Source organism: Megalops cyprinoides, chromosome 18 (genome assembly GCF_013368585.1).
Source record: "Megalops cyprinoides isolate fMegCyp1 chromosome 18, fMegCyp1.pri, whole genome shotgun sequence".
Classification (NCBI taxonomy): domain Eukaryota; kingdom Metazoa; phylum Chordata; class Actinopteri; order Elopiformes; family Megalopidae; genus Megalops; species Megalops cyprinoides.
Genome location: NC_050600.1, coordinates 13,082,152 through 13,106,361, shown reverse-complemented (window position 1 = coordinate 13,106,361; position 24,210 = coordinate 13,082,152). Strand labels below are relative to the sequence as shown.

Below are 24,210 nucleotides of genomic sequence, written 5' to 3'. Positions count from 1 at the left end.
TCCCCTGTCTTTCAGCATTGGCATTATCAAATGACTGCCTGGGCAGACAGTGTGCTGACCTCCTAAGACACATGATATATCTATCTTTATGGATCAGAACCCTTTTTATTGCAAACATGAACACTGGCAGTTGGTTCTTGTCTTGTGAATTTGTCCACCTACATTTGTATTCCAGCCAAAGCTCTTGCTATATATCTTGGTAATTTCTCTGTTCTTCTAACTGAAATTCCCTATCATTAATTTTGAGTAATGCATTTAATAAAGCATTCTTTTTGTTTCATTTCTCATTCAATATTTCAAGCTTAGAGGTTGAATTAAAAAATCTATCTCACTCAAATATACTCACATTTATGGTAAAGTGCATTTGGAATTTAACTGAATAGAACCCTTCCCCCTAAGACATCATGCTGCATGTCAATGGAAGCATTTTACCGGTCAAAGTGATGGTCTCTATGTGGATGCCTGTTCCGTTTCTACGCAGCCAAGTCCAGTAGGTTCCGTGGATCTCATTAAATCCTCTGTCAGAAATAGCTCTCTCCAGGTTTCACCTCCTGACTGATTAAATACAGTCACTCAGGGTCTGATTAAATCCTCTTGGTTCACAGTTTGCTCTTTACTTTTAATAACAACGTTAAACAAGGGTTAATTTTTAATGGTTCTCTGTGTGAGATTGAATCCAAGACTGAATCCTAAATATATGATAGCAGTTATTTGGAATTACATGTACAATGATTGGACTTGTTTCAAATTTGAATGATTTCAAAATGATGAAGCCACCACTGGCTAATGTTCCCAGTAACTGCCTTGAGAATTGATGAAGAATCAAAATAGAATTTGTGGTTATTTCTGTATTGTTTGGTTATTAGAATTATCAGATTATCAAAAAAAAAAAAATTTTTTTTGTTTTTAATGGGGAAGTATTATAGCTTCAGTTGATCTAGCAGGTTTTTATCTAGCTTCAAAAAAAAAGTCAGACCCTGCCTGCATTTCTGCCTTATTATTTTAGCATAGTCTTTGGATTGAGACGGGCATGAAACAAGGTTAATATTTATCTCTGTTTATTAGAAGAGGAGATCAAAAAGGAAACTTATCAAGGCTGCAGTCAGTTATTTCCAGGTTGGAAGAGAAGACAAAAAGGCGCTTTGTGTCTTGTCTTCTCCTCTGAGGCCCCTTGTCAGTTCATTTGCCTACAGAGGCACAATGTCTTTAAAAGTTCATTGGAGGGCATTTATCAAGATTGTCTCTGCTTACTCTGTTCATAACAGGAGCAATGAACATAACATTGTTTTACTGGGCCCAGACAGATATTAAAATTATACATTAATGAGTCCCTCTGGACAGCCAACACAATGAATCTTGGGAAGTGTGAGGCATCTGTGTTTACGGCTGGATGCAAAACTGCAAATTTGTGGCCAAAAGACTGTAATTGCTATTATCACGGCACAATGAATTTCTTTGCTTTGTTTATATGAGTCCTCAAAAAATTAAAGATCTGAAAGGTAAGTGTATGTTTGTCCATCTTTATGTGTGTGGAAAATGTGCGCCATTAACTGTTGTATTTTTTTGAAGACAGCTTCTACATTTATTCACCATAAGCTCCAGTAAAACAATTCATATTACCTGCATATGCACAGCAAGCATTGCTGCCTGAGGAAGGCCAGTCCAGGTCAAAACATCTTGTGTGTACATGCAGGTCAAAGGTGTATCCAATGAGTATCTGTTTTCTAACAGATGTCTTTCATACATATTGTTAAACTGTCAAATGTATTAGAATATATACGCAAATATTTTGTATACAGTTCTGGGTTATCCCTCTCTCTGGCTTGTCTGAGCACAGATACATAGCATTTGGCATGGGAGAAGTGTTTGCCTTGGGCCATGGTTGCTGTTGATATGAAAACTGAAAGGGGTCTTGTTGCATGTCTTTTAACTTATTCACCTCAGTGGGGGGGGGGTATATATTCTGTCTGATTTAATAGTTTTTCAAAGCAATTCTTTGGTCTGACTTATACACTAAAAATGGTTTCTAATGTAATTTCTTGGCAGTTAGTACTGCTGTGTTTTCAAAATAGTAGCTTCAAAAATAATGAAATTAATCATACTAAATGTACATTAAAATTAATTGTGAAATAGTTTGCTTCATTAGAAAAAAAAATATGATGAACAATGACAAATTGCTCAATACATGCATCTTGAAATCAGAAAAGAAGCTGTAGTCCTGATAGTTAAAATCTGACACCATGTTAAATAAAACTAATAATAATAATATACTAAAATGTCACATCTATAATTGTATGTAAAGTGTGTTCTTTCTGTTCGCTTTATTGCTGATACTAGTAACTTTTATTGGTTCCTTGTGGAGGATAGCTTGCTTGGCTAGATCATATTGATAACAGAAGGCTTTTTATCTGGATTCCTCAGGCAAAAGGAGCCGTAAACTGGCTGGGGTAAGCAACCGCAGCAAGCCAGCAAGCATTTGGGGGGGGGGGGGGGGGGGGGTAGAGAAGGAGGGGCAGAGGGAGATGGCAGTTCATTAACAATCCACTACAAGCTACATTCCAGTAGTGACCTCTTTGAAAACAACCCCACACTCACAGCATTTTATATAAAATCAGAATGCCTGACGCTTTATGTTTCACAGCTATTTTAGTAGAGGGAGAGGTGCCAGCTTCTGCTCTCTACCTTTCCCCCCAGATTATTTTTAGTCAGCTAATATCTCTGGCCCATTCAGCAAGCGGAAAGTAAATAAACTCCAGGAAGTGACCTGGCCAAGGAGCTTCTGCTCTGGTTTTCCACCCGGCTCCCTTGCTCCACCGTCAGCACTGCTGTCCATGTATGGGAAAGTCTCTCCATTTCTCTCCATGGCCCAGGCACAAAGTGTAAACAGATTTCTCCCTACAGTGCCCTTTCTCACTGAGACTTGTAATGTCTGTGTACAAGCCCTAAACTAGTCTGGTCTGCCGTACAACTTTTTTTGGTCTGATTTAGTCAACGTCATATTTGTTTAGCTTAGCATGGAGTAAACTCAAAGAGCAGTGCATATACAACATGCAGTAGGGCTGGAAGCAGGCACACCTGGATTTGTTGATAGATATCCTTGCTGATGCAAATTATTCTACACCACCCTTGTTGTCTTTAGCAAGCTTACCTAAAACTATTCAAAACTCATCACTGATAATGGAAATACATACATCTTGCAAGTTAAAGTAGTTATTTAATAAGACACATTTTGACATTTTGTGTTGCTGATCTGATGTGCTGTGTACCTATATATACAGTTAAGAGTTGTTTATGCAATAAAGCTGACTGCCTTCCTAGCAAGGTATATCATTTAAAATATTTAAAGTAGTCATTAGTGTTTTTTTAAGAAATGCATGTACGTGTGTGCGTTCCCGCATTACTGTATTACTGTTAACTAGAGTGTTGAATGCGATTTAATCTATCGGTACTGTTTTTGTTGCATTTAAAGAGATGCACATTCCGCTTCATTGTTTCTACTCTAATGACAAAACTGCAGCACTATCATACACTTTCTACTATCATAGGTTTGCTACGTGGGTTAGCTGGGGGTCTCCCCTATCAGGTGTGTGGTTGGTGTAGCCTAAGGAGGTGGAGCTTTGCAGCTGCAGATTTCCAATCCTCAACAGCGAAACAGTTGAATTCGTTCACCCACGTCTCAGGGCGACTTGTTCCGGGAGAAGAGAGAAAAAAATATACGTGGAAAAAGAGTAAATGTCCGAGGAAAAATGAATCATGGATTAAATGATGTGAAGATCAGAGGACTTGTGGCATATTCGGTCTGATTTGTTCTTTCCAGTTTCCCTCTGAATAGCTGGTCCGATGTGATGGATAAAATGAGTGTTTCGACTTAACATTGGAAAAGCGCACTGGACTTGTCATTAAAGTGCAACTTTTTTAAAATACAGAAAACATACACTTTTAAAACACGAGAATGATCTTAACTCGTAAGTATATTCAGCTGCATTATGATTTCGTTTTCCTCATTTAATGAATGTTTAAGCACAAGGTCCGTTTTCTTTTTAAAACTTCCCAATTTTTTCACTTGATCAATAGTTTGCAATAATCTGTTTTTTATAATCTAATCTGTTTCTAGTAATCTCTTTTATCATGAATCATCATGTAGTTTTCATTTATCCTAGACGATTTTTTAATTTTGGTTTTACGTTTGTTCAGCTTTTAATGTGTTTACTTAAAACTTTAGCCTCACCAAACTACACCGGTAATCAGCAATGCGTTAACTGCAGAGACCGATGTAATAGTTCCAAGTGTCTGCGTATTGCCTCTCGGCACCACTGGGTCTGCGCGCTTCGTTAAACAGGAGATTAGGAGAACGCTCTTTACCATAGTCCGCTGGCTCAGGTTTTCGTAGATTCTTTTAAATTATAGGAAGGGAACAAAAAAATCCTCCACATCTGCAGTTTTAAAGAATATGAGGTTTGTTCTGTCATGTTGCACAATTGTATAAATGATTCACCAATCCGATAAAAGCATCTCAGCGATATGTTCTGTTTTATTGATCAGTTTCATAATTTCTAATATGATTGTAATGGTTTTGACCTGTACGGTGCATCCTTCTTTTATGCTGTCTACTTTTTTACCAATACGTTTCATGGGCTTCCAATTTCTGAAACAATTTAAATGAAAACTCCAACTGTCGTAAAACTGCGGTTGCGTGCATCTCCCTGAAGTTTGTGGAGATGCACCCAGCTAAAGCTGTCTATGGTGAGAAATGCCTTTGATCTCCAAGGGGCAGGAACACCTCCTGAAGATGTTTTTTTCTGCCACAGGGGCAAGGCAAGGAAGGACAGCCAGCATCCCCCAAAGCAACATGAAAGTTGCACTATCTGCAGATTATGCATTGATGTGCTTGTCTCTCGTTTATCTTTCTATTCTGAAATCGAAGTTGAAGTCGTCAGTATTTTCAGGACATTGAATATGTCTAAGGTTTAAAATGTGCACAGTTTCTCTAAGCCAGCTGCCTTTCTCCCTGAGAAAAGAGCGGAGCTGACAGCACTGTGGCCAGGGTGTAAATCTATCACTCATGTAAAAAGAGCAATTAGGACATGCATTTAGATGTTCCATCTGGACAGCAGCCTCTTTCTGGTTCATGGTGTAGATAATTGGCATTAGGTATTTCCATTATTCCTACAAGTGTGTCCTCTCCTTGCAGTCTGTTATGGGAGCAGCAGATGGTCACAGCCAGATCTGTACAGAGTGACCTGTCCTGCTGAAGAGCTCTTTTATGACTCTGCAGAGCATATGATCAGTATATAATGTTTTCCTCTGAGATACTACGTGAAAATATATTGTGAATTCATCTCATAAAAAAATTGCATTACTTCATTGTAGATTTGCATGTACCTTGTTAATACTGAAGCATCCTAAATATTGTGTTGAAAGAACAGTGCTGTAACCTGTTACACATGTTTTTAGATTACAGTGCATGAGCCACTTTCGTAAAACTGTGTTGCATTAGGAACTCAGCTTGAAGAGTTTGAATGAAACTTAAAAGAGGATTTTGAACTCTTTTCTAAGTAGAGTTCTTTACTTTGTTATTGTTACAGAAAAGAGTAATTTGTCTTCGTTTCAGAACACAAAATTCAGAAAGAGCCAGAAAAGTCCTCCCTAATTTGCTTGTATGCAGAGCTGCTGTCTATTGAAATTCAAAGTGTAGCTAGGCTCAACTGCTAACTGCATTCCTTTGAGGCACAAGAGGCCATACATCAAGCAATATTCTTGTCCTGTCCCAAGTCAATATTGGCCACCAATTGTGAGTTTCCTGTAACAGGAAGGGATAGGGGGTGGGCAGAGAGTGGAGGGGATGAAGAGTAATTTTAGGTGTAGCTAATGTGGTAATGGCCTGGGTAGCTGAACTCTGGCGCGGTCGCAAAGGAGACTTAGCGAATTTTCACACAGCTGGTTTTCAGGGTTGTAAAAAAAAAATGCATGAATTAAAAAAAAAGCGTGGGTATGACATTAATTTTAGTTGGTGCAGTTGTGAGACCAAGCAGGACTGAGGAGATAGAATGCTGTTCCAGATCTCCTGACCTCTCAGGGCCATCCTGTGTGGCCATCTGGGGTCTGGCTCTAGTGAGCACTACACTCCTGGATTTATGTGCGCTGGCATGTGTAGGGACTTTACTGGATCAAAATGTAAGCCTGATGGATGGTCAGTAGCCTGCCCTCGAAGGGGGGTTTGTTTGGAACATTTGGGTGTCTGTTTGTTTTTGGATTGTTCTTTTTTTTCCTCCATGGCAGTGTGTTGGTAGGCCCCTCCTTCCTACTTGCATTGTCCATTCAATGTTAGGATTACAAGGTTTATCGTCTGTTAATGGAAATGATTTTTTACAGCATGAAGTTGAATCTTTGAAATTTCTCTGAATAAATTTGTTTTATTCTGATTGCATAAGCAGATGCCAATTTGTGGGAGAGCAGGTATTCTTTACCCTCTTGCTGGCCAGCTAAAATCTCTCTATAAACTTGAGGCTGACACAATTGCCGGAGCCCGTGTTTTTGTTGGACGTGGCAGCTCTGTTATCTGGCCTTGAACAAAAAGGGGGGGGTCATTCACAATACAGGATGGTTCTGTACAGTAAACAAGTTCACACGCTTCCTACTAATAGGAAAAGGGAAATGAGGTAATTCACTGGCCCTGGAAGACTGTAGACAATACAGCACCTAACCCACTCAAGAGGTTTGTAGTGAACATGCATTGTGTGATAGGACACAGGCTTTTCGAGCATTCTAATTGAGACATTTTAACACTGTTTGTGCCGCTTCAAGGTTTATTCTATGACGGTGTAACTGATACCATGAAGAGGGAGCGAGTTAGATGCAGATAGTTTAATCGTCTTTAGGAACCTTATATTGTTCTAGAAAAACATTGTCCATGTTTTCCATTGTCCAATGCACATTGCCTTGTCCTTTTCCTTTTGCCTTGTTATCAAGTTGTTTATCCTTGTCGCTTGTTTTATTATCCTGGGAACACTTAGTCCAGAATTTCTGCTGCTAACATTATGCTGCCTAGTTGGAGCGTCATTTAAGTTAGTGTTTTGCACAGACACAAAGACAGTGTATAGGATACTAAAGGTCTTATATTTTTATAGATATACAACACAGTTGTAACATATTTCAAATTTACTCTACATTTCATGTGTTAAACCATACGGTGAACAGAGCTCTTAAAGCCCAATAATGTAGTAGCGTCTCCCACACTGAAGACTCACAGTGTGTCTGTTTCTTTCCACTGAAAAGAACATCTCTGTTTATTGTTGGCTGTGCTTGTAGCCCTTTGTTTGTGGTATCACAAGGCTACATGGAGACTGCTGGGGGCTCTATTGTTACAGAGTCTGTTTGCTTGGGGGTAAAACGGAAGAGGGTGACCTCTCGTTACATATCAAGATCCAGGTCTTCTAGAGCCATACCTCTGTCAACCTGGAAACTTTATTTCTTAATTCATTGTAAACAGTCAGGTGAAGAATGTGCTGTGTGAGTTGTTTTGAGTGTGATCTTTAGAAGAGCTCCTTGATTAGAGTTGAGCTGTGTCCTCAGAAGAGGAGTATAATGGAGGAAGGCAGACTATACCCCCTAATGGAATGCCAGGGACATTTGCATACAAACAGATATGTTTTGGGGTGTTAATAGTCTCTTTAAGGACACAATCTGCATATTTGCGAATTACTGCAGTATTTCGTCATGTTTGATCCTCCTGAATACTATATTGAAGAAAATTTTTGCGAATGAATAAAGCAGAATGAGACCGATAAGTAAAGAACTATTTTATTCATTCAGATATCAGATATACTGGGAATGCTGAATGAGCATTTGTGCATTTCTTTCTACATGTGTTTTTTTTGCCTTTATGAAAATTTCTCTCTGCACAGTGTTTGAATCACTACATAAAGAAATGTAATTAAATGTTTTAGGCCTTTGTGAAGAACTGCCTAGGTTGTTTGTGTGTGTGGTGTTTGCATGAACTGGAGGTGTGTTAAAGCTTACCTCTGTGAAAGTCCCGTGCGTTATGTTGTGTTGTGCAGCGTTTGAGCTGCGCTCCTGGCACGTTTACTGGTGTCTGGCCTCGTTGTTGGTAATAATTCACTGTGCCTCTGCCTCTTTGCATAGCTGCAGGGTCTAGATTCTCGTTCCATGCCTGGTTGAGGAAAGTCACGTACCCCTCCTAACACAGCTTCTCTCACGTACCCCTTCCTGCCCTGTCAGCAGTCACCTCTCTCCCCCCCTGTTTATTTTTCTTGCCTCCTCGTTAACCCAACCCCACAAGAGGAAAGGCACTTTTTTTTTTTTTTTACAACTTCGTTGACTTGTATTCGCAGTAATGAAATACCAAGCACCATTGTAATTGCAGCTGAAATGAGGTGGAATTTCACCATCCCAAAGTAAAAGCAATAGGCTTTTCAGCAATTTCAAGAGCTGGTTGCGTTGTGTTTCAGGAGTGATGGACTTCTGTGTTCTTCCTCTCAGTCACCATTACAGCGTTTGATTATTTTGAGTGTTGGGGCTTAAGGGAGCTGCACACGTTCACCATCAGCTCCGGCGCTGCTGAAATGAGCAGATCCCTGCCAGGGTGTCTGTGAAGCTGGCCTGATGAGAGAGGCTGCTATAAAAGGCCTTTTCTCTGCCAGTTCTCCCAGCTCCCGTGTGAACTTTCTCACTCACACTACACCCAAGGCAGCCGTGGACACAGCCTCCTGGGGCCCCGGTGGGACTGTGTACTCTGGCTGTGGACTCGGGAGAAGCATTCATGGCTGCTGCCTGTCGCTGCAGCCCTGGAAGACCGTTTGCCCTGCAGACCGCCGTGGCACCATTTGGCGGCCACGGTCTAAAGACCCTTTAGAGTTAACAAGGAGTCGTCCCTCTGTCCCCGCAACACAATGCCTTGACAGCATTTGTCAGCACTTAGCAGGACTGTCAGAAATGTTTCACGGCCTTTACAATCTGAAGTCGATTCAGGGGCATTCATCAAGGGACAAGAGAAATGCAAATGGCAGCAGACTCTTCAGACTGTCACCCTTACTCCTGTCTCTTGTGTGAGCTAGGAGACATTCACTTCAATTATTGTTCGCAGTAAATCAGCAGTAAGCCGGCGATGTGGCCGCACTTTCATAAATTCGTATGAAAGCAGCATTGACTGTGATGCTCTGCTTAAGTCTTTTGCCGCACAGTGAAGACTTGCTGGTGCACAGCCAGCATGGGGGAAAATCCTCACGCAGCCTCCCTACAGTCAGACTTTAACTCTTAATGATTAGCTGTATGGTTACTGCATTGTCTTGCACTCTATTGATCATTTCTCCCATGGATGATGGGAATAGGAGTGGATTATAAGATTTAGAGGCTAATGCCTTCAAGGCTTACGGCAGATTTTGATTTCTGACACTTTAAGCCCCAAGAAACCTCAGACTGAAGACTTAGTTACAGACATCAGTTATCTCACAGGTTACCTTTTCTAAGGATTTGTTCCTTTTTTACATTATAGGAACTTCTGGGATTAATAGCACGAATAGCATGTTCAAATTTTGTTTAGTAAATGTGTTCGTCTGGGGCATCGAGTTGTGGGTCTGAGCAGTTTGGTTGGATTTTACTTCCATCCCGTTAACACTAAAACATATCCATATTCATCTTGCTGCTTTTTTTCAGTGTAAATGCTGGGAATGTCAAGCAAAAGAGAGAAGCCCATTAAAAAGCAGTGCATCTGCAGTTGTAAATGAGGTGTTCCTTGTGTGCAGGGCTGGCTAGTCAGCTGGTAGGTGCTGTTGGTAATTAGGTTGCTGTAGCACAGACCAGCTGTGCGTTGGAACGTTCCTTCTCTGTAAATGTCTAATGGAGGGTCATCTTATTTTCCCTGTTTTTGCAGAGATCGAGGCCAAGGAGGCGTGTGATTGGCTACGAGCAGCTGGGTTCCCACAGTATGCACAGCTCTACGAAGGTAACCGCCATCCCCTCAGACCACAGCTGCGCTGCATGTCACTCTTTCAGTAACAAACGAGTGAACAATGGATTACCATAGCAATTAAAGGGCTGACATCATCCCCGAAACCTGGGGACAAGCTTTATTCTGTCTGAGATTTACACCACCACTTATCCAAATGTTATTGCCATGACCCTGTGTAATTAATTAAACTTTCATCTTTGTATTGTTAACGTCTTTAAAACAAGTATGGGCCAGTGTAATTGAAGGAGGAGGCATATATTAGCTCTGAAACCAAAATCATGGGTGTCTTCAGAATCGAATGGTTTGCAGTTTTTTTTTTTCCCTGAGAAGGCTGTGGAGCAAGAAGCTATGGTTAATTGGTACATTTGAGAAGAGTACAAAACTGTTTATGTCAAAATGTACATAAAGTACTTGTCCCTATATTGCAAAAATTATCAATGCAAGTGTTTATTCTCAAAGGCAGGAGAGACAATGCTATCTGAGTAAAGGCTTTCCTCAGATGCACTAAAAGAGTAGTGCCACCACACTTAACCGATGTTAGAGGATCCTTAGTTTGGGCTGGGTCTGCAGCAGCCTTGTCATAATGCGCTCAATTAACTTAAAGACACTTTGCATTCAGACAAAAAGCTCGGCGTGATTGTTTAATTAGAGGGACATTCCGGAAAGCCAAGTAGCTGCCAAGCTCCCAGGTTTCAGCAGGGCAGCTGTGTTTGTTTGCGCAGAAGGGATGCGCTTCCTCTGCCTTTTCATCAGCGGGGGGGGGGGGGGGGGATCTTGCGGGATATGATGACAGATTCCCCCCAGCTCAGAGGACCCACACATTCTTCTGCCAGCTCAGGAGCCCTAATCTGGGTCAGGCCCCTACCGTGTTCTGGGGAGGCCCTATAGAGAGGTGGATTCCTCCTTTGAAGAGGCACCGGCTCTGGTTTTCGTCTCCCATGTGATCCTCCTATCTCTTCTCTCCTAACTCCCATCCTTTTCTCCCTGTCTCCCTAGATTCCCAGTTCCCTATTGAAATCTCCTCTGTCACCAGGGACCATGACTTCCTTGATCGGGATGCCATCGAGGCACTATGCAGGTAAGGCTGTCCCATCGCCAACACACCGACATACGCCGCTAGTAACATTCTTTCACCATCCAAACAAGAACAAATTTGTTAGATGATAACAAAATGGCTACTTCAAAGATCACACACTTAAAAAATGTTGCCTTGCACAGATAAGCCACTCAGTTTTTTTCCCCCCACTATCTGAGAGAAAAGCTCACCGTAGGTGGTGGAAAGTGATTAAATGCGTCACAGACACAATGCTTACCCTCACTTTAACGGTATCAGATGGAAGCGTCATTATTATCTAGGAATGCCTCTCTCCTGTCATGCTATTTTTTTGTTGTCATTCTTTTATGAGGAGCGAAAACAGCTTGCGCCATCAGCGCAGGCAGCCGGGGGCGGGTGGTTAGTGGCAAACCACAGGGCTTACGTTAGACAAACGTACACGTGACACTGGCATCCAAAGTGCCATTGGAGGGCTTTTACGTTTTTTTTTTTTTTTTTGGTACGTGTGCCGCACGATGGAGAGCGCGTTAAGATCACAAGCCTGTCGAGAGGCATGCGCACGGGAGATGCCAAGACCGGCTCTGGCTGCCGTGCCGAGGAGTTGAATTTACAGATGATTGAAGGCAAAGACTAGCCCAGCTGGCTGCTTGCATCTGGAAGGCATTACTCAATGCTTAGCGAAGCTGTGAGTTCAGCTCAGTTGATCTCTTGAAAAGCAGTCTGGAAGGACACCTACCAGGTGCTGGGGGGGATAAGCTTTCTCTCTCTTTTTTTAAAGTTTTGTTTTCGTCATAACTGGCCTTTTTTTTCTTCCTAAGCCTGAGCTTATCCTTTACCACCTCATTAAGAAGATTTCTTTTCTCTTAGACAGCTTTTTTTTAAAGGGCCTGTTTTTTCGGATGGGTTCTGTTTGTTAATGAGTCAAAGAATGGCGCTTGTTCCTGTAGAGAGGCTAGGACCCAAGGCTGGAATGTCTTTTGTAATTCCCGTGTGTATGTGGTTCACAGGCGGTTAAACACCCTTAACAAATGTGCTGTGATGAGGCTGGAAATCACTCCACAAAGAAAACAAGTAAGTTTTTTGCCACATAAATAGAAGAATGTTGTTCTTTTGTGCGTTTATTTCATGACACTTTTTTGTTGGTTATTTTTGTTTTCTGCAAGACATAAGTGTATTATTCTTTATCATAGCTATGTATATCTTATTGTTCTCTGTTATGTCTTCTATGACAAGGTTTGCTATAAAATAACTCTTTGTAACAGCTGTGCATTTTGAATTGCATAAACAATGCAATTGCAAAAATATATTAAAGCTATTTTTTTTAATATTTTGAACATTTATAGGAATTATCCAAAGTAAAATTAGCTTGTTCTTATGCAACTTTTACCTGCAGAGTTCCAGGTTTAGGTTTCTGTTTCTCTTCTTTTCATTTTGATGATTGTGTTTCTCTGCAAAACTGTGCCAATCTGTCTGCATACAGATGACCCCCTGTTGAATGGGCCTGAATGGCCAACAATGTCACTGTTGACCTTTAGGATCAGGGAGGGTCAGCAGCCACTGAAGGGGGTTATTTGCTCACTTCATAGAGATGCAACCCTACCTATCACTGGAATGCATTTATGCATTTTGTGTGACTGCCTCCCATTCTTCCTTATTGTATAAATGGTATGTGGACCCTGGCCACCTGTCGTGATCCTTGATAGGTATACGCAGTTTAATAAGTTTATTTAGATGTATAAAAATCCCATGCTGCATTGTTTGACATTATTAAAATGTTTTATGTGATTGTTCTTATAGAAGTAGCCGTTTATTTCCTGGAATCTCCAACATGTGAGCTGCCATCTGACTCCTTGTATGCGTGACAGCTAGGTATAATTTATTTGTAGAAGGCAGTGTAGCTAACAGGCACGGTTTCAGGGTCCTCATCACTCAGAGCTGTCCTTGATGAAAGAGCAGCAGCAGCTTGGAGGCAATAAATTGGTTAGGTTTTATGGACTTTTGTCGCCATGTTATTAGTCACCATGAAGAGACTTCTGAAGCTCTGCCATGATCACGGTTTCACTACAATTTAGGGAGGGAGACTGCCTCTGGGTACAGTGACTATTGTGCATTCTCAGAGAGAAGAGTATCTGAGCACAAAGTGCCTTTGAAAAGGAAGCTGCCATAGGAAAGGGGCTGGAGAAGTTCCTAACCCCGGCCGACTGGAGTTTAAACTAGAGCAGAGATGGAATTTCCTGTTGCCTCTGGGGCAGTGATAAATTAACTGGAGCCACATGTGCCTCTTGTGATTTTGACATGGATAAGTAACGCACAATGCCCTTTCCAGTAATCTTATCTTCTAAAATGGCAAATTAACTTAAGAATCCCAATTATATGGCCTGTAGGACTTAACAATACTTCATATAATCCACAAACAGGGAAGTCCGCTTGTTAAAACCCAGACTGAGAATTCCAGATGTGTTATTTCAGTTTTTATCAAAGATTTTGCACCATTGACTTTTATATTTTTAATTTTGTCAACCCAAACTGAATGATAATTATAAGGTGGGAACGCCTTATAGTCTCGGATTATAATAGATTTATGACCTGTGTTCCAGTGTGAGTCCTTACTGTGGTGACTGTGCTTGCAGAGTGAGGACTCTGATGAGGATGAGCCCTGTGCCATCAGCGGCAGGTGGACTTTCCAGAGGGACAGCAAACGCTGGTCCAGGCTGGAGGAGCTCGATGTCTTCACGTTGTCAGGAGAAGCGGGCGCCTGCCCTCCGGAAGGCCCCGCGGGGCTGAAGGTGGGGGTCAGCACGGAGAGCGTGCTGACGGACCTCAGCGAGCAGCCGGAGGTCAACTCCCTCCACAGCGTCAGCAGCAGCACAGGCAGCCAGGGGGTGGGCAACATCAGGACCGATTCGGTGACCAGCATCTGCTCCTCGTCCAACTCCGGGGCCAACGAAGACTACTCCTCCGAAGGCCTGTCCCTGCCCAAGGAGCTCCCAAGCTTCACCCTCAACAGCAAGCCCGGCGTGAAGGGCACGCGCTCCAAGGCCAAGAGCTTCCTGAAGAGGATGGAGAGCCTGCGGCTGAAAAGCTCGCCCAGCAAGAAGAAGAAGGTGATGACCAAGCTCATGATCAGCGGCCCCGTGCTGCAGGAGGGGATGGACGAGGACAAGCTGCGGCGCCTCAACTGCGTGGAGATCTCCAGCCTCAACGGGCAGGGCTGCCCAAGGAACCGCAGCGTCTCCTACTCCACCCAGACCAGCAGCAGCAGCAGCCAGTCGGAGGCCGGCAGCAGCACGGTCAGCACGCCCAGCCCCGTCACCCGGGCCCGCAGCCGCAGTGCCGCCTGCTCCAACAACAACAACAAGCGGGTGGGCATGTATCTGGAGGGCTTTGACCCCTTCAGCCAGCTGCAGCTGCAGCCTCCTCTGCAGGAGCAGCAGAAGGAGGAGCCGGCCTCCGCCCCGGCGGGACACGTGGCAGAGCGCAACCTGAGGAACCGGAAGGAGGCTGTAGAGGAGGAGGAGGAGGAAGAGGAGGAGGAGGAGGAGGTCATCTTCTTCATCCCTGAGGACCACAAGCCGGGCACGTTCCCCAAAGCGCTCTGCAATGGCAGCCCGCGCTTCAGGCTGCGGCGGGAGAGCAGCGACGACAGCTCCAAGGGCTCCAGCTGCAGCGGCCGCAATCGGCGCAACTCAGCCAGCTCGCTAGACAGCCGGCTCAGCCTCTACGACAACGTGCCCGCCTCGCTGCTCCCGGACCGGGACGAGGAGGCCGATGACCTGCCCTGCCCTGGGCTAGACGACATCCTCCGCCACGTGCGCGGCCTGCAGCGCTTCGTCAACGAGTGGTCGGAGCGGGCCTGCGAGGAGGGCGACTCGGACTCGGCGCTGGACTCGGTCTCGCCCTGCCCCTCCTCCCCACTGCAGAACCACCTGGAGGAGGCGGAGAACGGCAGCGACCTGGACAGCACGGGAAACTCAGTAAACGAGCAGGACGAGACGCTAACAGTGCGAGAGAGAAGAGACTCGGGGGTCGGAGCCTCCCTAACCAGATCAAACAGGTGACTTCATTTGCTTACAAACTGTTGCTCATTTTATGCATCTGTAGCTCATTTTAAGATGTAGCTATTTCTGTACAATTGAATCTGTCTCTCTATCATTACACATACTTAAACATGTCAACATGTAAACATGTAAACAGTTTCCCCACGTTACGCAACATATTGCTACAGCATTCCTGCCTCTTTCCAAATACTGTATCTGTGAGACACACTGGTTACAACACGATACAAGAGGGATTCCACAGCTGCAGTCATCCATGAAGAAACGTGCATCTTTTTTATTGATTCATTCAAAAACATCTAAATATTAAGAGATTGTTTTTGAAAGCAATGCAGTTTGGCTTGGACTGAATGTTCTGCATTTTACCTCTGAGAGGGAGATAAACATGAAAAACCAGTTTCAGATTGCGATGTTATCCATCCTTCCCCCTCCCGTTGGGATAGATAGCCTTTGACTTGAGGTGCTGACTGTTCTTCCTGCCCTCTGTGTGCTTCCTGCAGACCTCAGAGGCTGCGATGGCACAGTTTCCAGAGCTCCCACCGGCCCAGTCTCTCCTCCATGCAGCTGCAGATCAACTGCCAGTCCGTCATCCAGATGAACCTCCTGCAGAAGTTCTCCCTTCTGAAACTCACCGCCCTGCTGGAGAAATACACTCCCACCAACAAGCACGGTTTCAGCTGGTTGGTATCAGTCCCATAGCTGTCAGAGTCACTTGTTAAGTGAGGGGTTGGCCTATGGATTTTTCGTGTCATGCTGTATTACATGTCAGCTGACAAAAACCACCAAACGTTCACTTTTGGCCCTTTTTCTTGCCTTGCATTAACACACTACAGGTTGAAGTGTAGCATAGTGGTAAGGAGCACGGTTACTCGTTTGATTCCGTGCTGGGGCACCACTGCTGTACCCTTGGGCAAGGTACTTAAGGCACAATTGCGTCAGTGAATATCCAGCTGCATAAATGGGTAACATGTAAAAACTGTAACTTATGTAAGTCACTCTGGATAAGAACGTCTGCTATGTGACAATAATGTAATGTGACGTAACAGTAACAAGATCCAGAGTAAAAGCAGTGTGGTGCTAACATGGGTGAGCAGAGGGACAAAGTGGAATGATTAATTTGTTTATTAGCAAATTGGAATGATGATCCAATTCCACTCTTCAGCTTTCGTATTTCTGAGGTCCTTCAACTGCCAGGTCAGGCCCAATTAGTTAATGCAGGTGTGAGCCGCTCTCCCTTACTCTAACGGTGCAAATGGAAGAAGTCTCCCATTTACAGCCATTTCACACCCAAGCCTGGGCCTCAGGAATTCGGCCGAGCAAAGAGTCCCACCCACTCGCAGCGAGTCCTACCTCCTTGCTTTAAAGCGCCCCACTGTTCAAAGGCTGTTATTATGTCAGCCATGTTAAATACAGAAGCTTGCCTGTTTTGCTGCTGACAGAACTGAGCATTGACAGTGGTCCCTGCATGCCTCGGATTCTCAGCGGTGATCATAATGTGTTCTTTTCAAATTCCTGGGCTGTCTCTCACAAGCTTGCTTTATGCACACTTACAAACCAATGCTTCTCCTCCTTCTTAAAAAAAAACTAAGGGTAGGTTTGAGCTGCTATGCCGATAAAGGAGGATAAATAAAAAGGAGCTGTGAGAAGTGTTGTGCTGAGAAGTGTGAACTGGGCTGCTTTTTCGCTGGAGGTGACGTTGGTTTTTTTTTTTTGCTGGGTCACTTCTGGGTGTCGGGTCATTGTTTTTCTGTTTGTTTGTTTTATTGTGTTTTTTAATCAGCGGGTGTGAAGTACGACAGCCTTAATCTCACTCTATCAGATGCAGCCAGTGAGCGAGCGCTAATCCAAAATCACCTGTCCTTGAGTTGAAGGTTCTTTGTTAAATTAGTGGCAACAGACCCTTTGCTGGATGGTAGAGAGTTTTTAGGCCACTTGAATAAGAAAATTCCTTGATGCCCTTTTGCCTGCCAGTGCCACAGGGCATTAAGTCCTACACAATGTGATCTCTAAAACACCACCCCCACCCTATTGTTTTACTTTTCTGTTTACCTCCAGGCTTTGTAATTCTGTATGGGGATTTAATTGTTCTAAACAACTTGGTACCCTAATCTCCATTTTCTAGCATTAGCAGATCTACCTTGTCTTATGTAGCTGGGACTGAGACACACATCATTCATTAGACAGGGGTTCACTCAAGTATATCATTTCAGTAGATCATGTTAGTAACTCCAGCAATACAGGTATACATAAAATAGGGCTGTTACATGGTTAATTTTGGCATTAGTAGGTAATGCAACTGTGTTACTCATCCTGTGATTCATGATGAAGCCGGTTTTATAATGAGGAGTTTGATCAAGAGCATCATGCTGAAACAGTAAAATAAAACATTTATAAAGTGTGTTTATTTTTTTGAAGAAACCATAATTCAATGATGTGATGAGAGAGGAATTTTCAGTTTTTAAAAATAATACATGAAATAATTGAAAAATAAGTTACCTGCCTTTATTTTAAAACAGATTAATCCATGATTGGATATTTAATTGATTAATCTATATTAATCTATATTTACACAGATTAATCTGTGATCAGAGATCAGATTAATCAAATTAATCTTCCATCTGACCAATTAATCACCAGTAGCCCAGCAACGAAACTTCTAAGACATGTGAAAGGCAAATTACTCATCACCTGCGGTGTTCTGGTTGCTTGTCTTCGCAGGGCAGTGCCAAAGTTTATGAAGAGGATCAAGGTGCGGGATTACAAAGACCGGAATGTTTTCGGGGTCCCCCTTCAAGTGAACGTGCAGCGCAGCGGGCAGCCTCTGCCCCAGAGCATCCAGCAGGCCATGCGGTACTTACGCAACCACTGCCTGGACCAGGTCAGAGCAATCTCTGCCCTCAATCAGGGCAATCACTCTCACACTGCTGGAAGGGAAATGCTGAGCTTCAGCGGAGAACGGGCCCACCCATTTATTATTCAAACACAGAAGTCACATACAAGTCACGACACTGTAAGAGAAGTTGTTGAAAGAGCATTATGTCATGTTATTTGAATATTATTAGAAACCCGTTGTCAGAAGTCAGGCTTTCCGTGTTGTATTGCATAACAATATGCAGTAATTCCATAAGGTCTACTCCCTGTTTCAGTATGCAGACAAGGGGCCCAAGGGCACATCACTTCATGGGTTTGAAGGGGGAAGGGTTATGGGTCACGTCAGCTCACCCAGCTGTTTGGATACCTAGAGTTGCTTGTTTTATAATGAGTTCTTAGTGCACACATGGCAACTGGCCACTAATGCCTTTGACTGCTCCGCTGTCTCCCGCTACAGGTGGGCCTGTTCAGGAAGTCAGGGGTGAAGTCGCGGATCCAGGCACTCCGTCAGATGAACGAGACGTGCACAGACAGCATCAGCTACGAGGGGCAGTCGGCTTATGACGTGGCAGACATGCTGAAGCAGTACTTCAGAGACCTGCCAGAGCCCCTGCTCACCAGCAAGCTGTCTGAGACCTTCCTGCAGATCTACCAGTGTAAGCCTTTCTGTCACCTCCCTGTCGGAATATGGATTTAGCATTTAAGTGCCATTTATTCACACAGATCTGAAAAGTTCTTTGGGTGAGGCATAGCAAGCACATAATAAGGGACCGTTCAAAGCAGCTTGGCAAGTTTTTTTCCCCCCTTACCTGACATTTTTTAGATGAGCTTTAACTATATTTTAGACTCAAGCAGTCTTTTTATGTGGAAATACCAGGGTCAGGTACTCATTTTGAGACATTTTATAGAGGGGAATTGCTTGCCTTGCATTCACTTAGACAATTATCTCCCTGTAGCCCTGCACATTAGATTAAATGTAATGTTGCAGAGCAGTTGGAAGGCAGTCGCCAGGCAGCAGAAGCACAGCGCTGGATCACATGCTGTTTCCACTTTCTGTTCATGTTCCACTGCGGGAGGAGGGGGGGGGACCATCTGTCCTCTGGCAGCACAGAGCTCCTCTCAGAAGCTGCATCAATCATGTGTTCAGCTCATGGTTTTCATAACACAGTCCTTTTTCTCATCCAGACAAAGATGTTTATTATGTCCCGTGACCAGGGAGATGCTTCGATATGAAATGCAGGAAGGAGCAACTTAAAGCTGTAATTTCCCTTACTGTTGACCTGATGTTTATCATTGAGTTTCACAAGTACACATTTTCTTCTCTTGTAATTTGTGTTGTGTTCTTTTTTTTTTGGCCAGTCAGTCTGTTGGATGTTGTTTTAGGATTTAACACAAAAGATTATGAATATGTGTCAGATGTAGTGACACATAGTAAATCCTTTTGCCTCATTTCTGCTCAGGCTTATTGTAGTAACCAGCATGATTCATTATTTTTAGGTTTTTAGCTGCATTCTGTCAGATTCAGTTTGATATGTTTAATCAAATATTTGACTTTTGACCTGCTGACATTGTAATTTACACAAACTGTCATACTCGGTCCAACATGTTCACTTTTGTACAACAAACTGGCCAGTCCAAGCCTCACTAATGCCATTGTTGGATGCTAATTTTTAGAACTGCTTTTTAAAGTGAGCTGAATTTTAGCCATACACGGTGCATACTCCTGAGTATATTTATTTAAAATTGAATTTACAAAAGTACAGCGAGAACCAAAATGAATGCTCAAATCAGTGTCCTTGTTATAATTCCCACATGTCGATGCAATGTTTCAAGCCTTAATTTTGAAAGCAACCGACCAACAAAACACTCAGCAAGCAGTAAATTATTTTGAGGACGACGGTGAAACTCTTCAGCTGTCTGTCTTTGGCTCAAGCCAAAAATAACATTTCTCAGTGTTCAGGGAGTAAATCTCTGCCATATTAGTCGTTGCATGCTATTCTACCTGCAGCAAAAAAAAGCATTTAAGACATATTTCACTAATGAGATCAGACTTATGGGACACGCTGTATATGGAATGCAGATAAGATGTCTGCACATTCCCGTGGCATCTCAGCCACCTCATTGGGTGGAGGACAGGTAGACACGCTGCTGTCACAGCCCTGGTTGACCCGCCTCGTTTGTCCTCCCTCCAGATGTACCCAAAGACCAGCGTCTGCAGGCCATCAAGGCGGCCACGCTGCTGCTGCCCGATGACAACAGAGAGGTGCTCCAGACGCTGCTGTACTTCCTCAGCGACGTCACCGCCAACGTGGCGGAGAACCAGATGACCAGCACCAACCTGGCCGTGTGCCTGGCGCCGTCCCTCTTCCATCTCAACACCCTGAAGAGGGAGAACTCCTCCCCCAGGTATTTGATGGGGGTGACCCTCTCGCTTAAGATGGGCACACGCTGGAGCTGTTCCACACACCAGCCAAAGCCTAGAGCGGAGATGAGAATAGCAGGTCAAAGGTTGAAAGTTGTGTTCTTGTTTCAAATTATTTGCTGGAGTTTCAGCTGTAGGTCTTGTCAGCTATAGATTGCCATTCTTAAGCACTAGACTTTTGAGAAAAAAAGTTGACAACTTCAGCTGCCCCAGAAAGGAAAAACAACAAGGAGATGTTTCTCGTCTTACATGATACTGGTGCATACAGTTGTGTATGGAGCAGCTGCACAGGTATCTACTGTGCTGGATGGGTACCTCTGTGGATGTGTATTTTCTTGATTCATCTGATTGTGAGCTTTTGTCTCTGTTTAATTCAGAAACCCAGTGTTGAGATTGTGTCATTGCTTTGCTCTGTCTAATCAGCTCAGTTAATTCAGCTGAAGTTGCTTCCTTGCTCTTTTAAAGCATGGCTGAATCATATTGAATTCACACCAGATTGTATTGTTGTATTTATTGCCTTCATAGCAGAAGGCACATGCATGTACACATACACATACACACACACACACACCCACACACACACACACACACATTCTTGAAGGCCAGTTGGCCTTAGTGCAGATGTTTCCTTTAACGCTGCTTGAATTTCCGAGTTCCTGCAGAATGCCCAGTCTTATTGTTCAAAAGTAAGCCACCTCTGATGGCCATGCTGTTTCTCTGGTGCAGGGTGATGCACAGAAAGCACAGCCTTGGCAAACCTGACCAGAAGGACCTCAACGAGAACTTGGCTGCCACACATGGCCTGGCCCATATGATTGTGGAGTGCAAGAAACTCTTCCAGGTTCGTTCTCGGCAAAGTTCACGGTCTGAGAAGGATCAGCTCAGATGACGTGTTTCAGAATATCCTCATAAAAGCTGGCTGTTACATGTTATGTAAGACAAGCAGATTTGGTTAACTTAAAATTGCACACATACATTGCTTAATATTTAGTTTACTAGTCTGCAGGTTTGAGCTTAATGAAATTGCAAAACCTCTCTTGCATAACCAGTAAAGTGCTCTGTTTTGAGCTTTATCAATGCAAGCCTATGACCTCGGACCACTTTTCACCCATGTAATCAGGGTCAAAATGTGAACGGGAAACTCTAAATTGGATAGGTATGAATAATGGACTCAGGCTCAGTAAATTCAATTTGAGAATTTAATAGTTGAACAAAATAAATAAGGCAAAGATTATTGACATAAAAGAGGAGCTCCATAAGTAATTGCTTGTTGGATCGGTGCAGAAAAAAATAACACAAAAAATTGCTCCGAAATAATTTTTTATAAATGGGAAAATAATATGAAAAGAAAGCGGCAGTGTCCCTCGATCACATTTTTTCACTTGGACAGGAACCGTAAACCCTTCGGCTTCCGTATGAGATTAATCTAATCCTATCCCATTATCCGTCCTAGATTCCTGAGGAAATGAGCCGCTGCAGGAACTCCTACATGGAGCAGGGCCTGCACCCTCCAAAGCTGGAGGATCTGAGAGAGGGCAGCCCGGAGCAAGCCTCTGGCTACAGCGGCCTCCTCAAGGAGAGCCTGGACTGCCTGCTGAAGGAGGCCAAGGAGAAGTTTAAGGGCTATGACAGCTACTCCACCCCTGAGCAATCGGAGCTGGCATGCAAGAAGGTATCCCATGTTCCCCTGCATTCCTGTTCCATAAATTACGCTCAGGGTGTCTGTGAGTTGGTCATAGCATGACATTAGATCTTTAATTTGCAGCTCATTCATGCCACGGTGTCATGTCGTCTGGTCTCCTGCACTTCAGATTGCCCTCTTTCCTCGTTAGCCAACATGTTAGTTTTGAAGTGTGAGGGAAGGTATTTTCAACATGATGTCAATTTAGACGTACTCTCCCAATGTCCCACCCATACTTATTCAGGAGAAACTGGTCCATTGTGTCGTGTAGGGTGTTCAACAAATGCCTGCCTAGTCTCCATGTTATGTTAAATTCCTTGACAGGAGGTATTACTCCACAGATGTGGGAAGGGGAAGAGGTCAATAAAGAGGTGGAAAATGGCAATTACATTTTCATAAGGTTCCACAAAAGTCATAATTTACCGACGACAGAAACAGCCCAAAAGCTTGAAGACATTTTCAGACAAGTAACCACCGCAAGAAAGCTAGATGAGTTTTGGGTACTGTGGTGATTTATTGTAGTGGGCCACAGTGTTGGCAGAAGCTCGGTTTCAGCAGGAAGCTCTGTGTCTGACCTTTCCTCATCTATTCTGTGTGCAGCCGCTATCCCTGTGTTGTGCTCTGTGTACCAGACACATCCATCCATCATAGGTCTGACCTGTGGCACACCATATGAATGTGTTGGACCAGTTTCTTGATGCACCTGATTTCTTTCGGGATAAAGGAAAGCACAGATGGAATGATTTACCAAGAACCAAGACGCATCATTTTCACTAATACATACTGCCCTATTCTCATTTTCTGTTTGTTTTTTTCTTTAACTTTTCTTTACTTGAGTCTCAATTACGATGTCTTAGCATAATTGTTAATTATTTTCTAGGTCACGAGATCGGAATTCATTGTTAAAAAAGGAGTGGCTGGTGATTGTGTGAGCAGGATTAAGGCTTTTGTGAGGCTCCACTGCATTTTGCGGGATCATGTGCGCTCTGCCATTTCTGTTTAATGCATAGTGAGTAACAATTGACAGCAAGTGAAGTCAAACCACAGTTAAAAACAGATGAAAGTAAGTGAGAGTTAATTCACTTTGCAGCCCCCAGGCTTTTTCTTTTCTTAAATGGATAGCTCCGTCCTTAAATAATCTTAAGCTGGTGGACTCAGCAGTCTATTAACTTAAGTGTTTTCTGAGCTTTTTAAGTTTTTCCCATGGTTCTCCAAAGCTCTTGACTTCCCTTTCCTCTCCTCTACCTCAGTGTCCTACTTACCCTTGCAGCACAGTGTAGAACCACGGGCTAAAACAACACCTTATGTAGTATTTTAAAATGCATATTCACTCGCAAGCACAAGCACACTCTTTCCCACCCTGTGCCATCTTTTTAACAGTCACGCTCCTTCACACACTGTGCCATCATGTGTCAAGCTTTTTACTCTGTGCCATCATTAGAGTGGGCACGCTCTTTTTCACCCGTGCCATCATTAGAACAGTCAAGCTCCTTTTTACTCTGTCCCATCATTAGAGTGGGCACGCTCTTTCTCGCCCATGCCATCGTTAGGACAAGTATGCCTCTTCTCATCCTGTGTCATTATTAGAGTTGGCTCACCCCTTTTCATCCCATGCCATCACAGAGCAGGCACGCTCTCTCTCCCGCTCCGTGTCATCATTAGAGCAGGCGCGTTGCCACACGAGCCTGAATCTTCATTCTACTGTCCAGAACAGGGTCTGGGTCTTCATTCCTAATCCCTTTCCCAAGGTGCACGACGGCTACCCTCTGCGGATGTGGAAGGCGACGGTTGAGGTTCCGGCGCCTCCAGAGGAGGTTCTGACCCGGGTTCTGAGGGAGCAGCACCGTTGGGATGAGGATCTGCTGGAGTCCAAGGTGGTGGAGACCCTTGGGAATCAGACCGAGGTCTACCAGTATGTGCAGAACAGCATGGCTCCGCACCCCACACGTGACCATGTGGTGCTGAGGTGAGACCCCCACGCCCCTTACCATCACAAACCCATCACCATAGCTAGATACTGAGACACAAACAGCTGGCTCGACTAGTAAACTCAGCTTAGGTAGCAGCATGTTCACTCTCTCTTCGCTAAATTGGATCACATCCAATTGTTGTGTCAGCTATGTGGTTTAGGAGTCCATCAGGTATTGATTGATGTCCTGA

The 24,210-nt window shown here is 43.7% G+C and overlaps 1 protein-coding gene across 4 annotated transcripts in view; it reads left to right on the top strand.

Annotated features, from left to right (window-relative positions):
* The window catches only part of LOC118792952 (rho GTPase-activating protein 7-like), a 77,623-nt gene that overhangs the window by 51,708 nt on the left and 1,705 nt on the right, over positions 1-24,210 (top strand). For 2 of the 4 annotated variants that reach the window (XM_036550852.1, XM_036550853.1), the window contains 11 exons: positions 9,890-9,961; positions 10,964-11,045; positions 12,029-12,092; positions 13,652-15,075; positions 15,577-15,756; positions 17,795-17,954; positions 18,405-18,603; positions 20,140-20,353; positions 21,096-21,210; positions 21,823-22,041; positions 23,799-24,016. In XM_036550852.1, the coding sequence (XP_036406745.1) occupies positions 9,890-9,961; positions 10,964-11,045; positions 12,029-12,092; positions 13,652-15,075; positions 15,577-15,756; positions 17,795-17,954; positions 18,405-18,603; positions 20,140-20,353; positions 21,096-21,210; positions 21,823-22,041; positions 23,799-24,016 (2,947 nt within the window). Of the gene's footprint in view, positions 1-3,804; positions 3,966-9,889; positions 9,962-10,963; positions 11,046-11,582; positions 11,707-12,028; positions 12,093-13,651; positions 15,076-15,576; positions 15,757-17,794; positions 17,955-18,404; positions 18,604-20,139; positions 20,354-21,095; positions 21,211-21,822; positions 22,042-23,798; positions 24,017-24,210 lie in introns of those variants that run through there. The other 2 variants (XM_036550854.1, XM_036550855.1) reach the window with 2 other exon arrangements.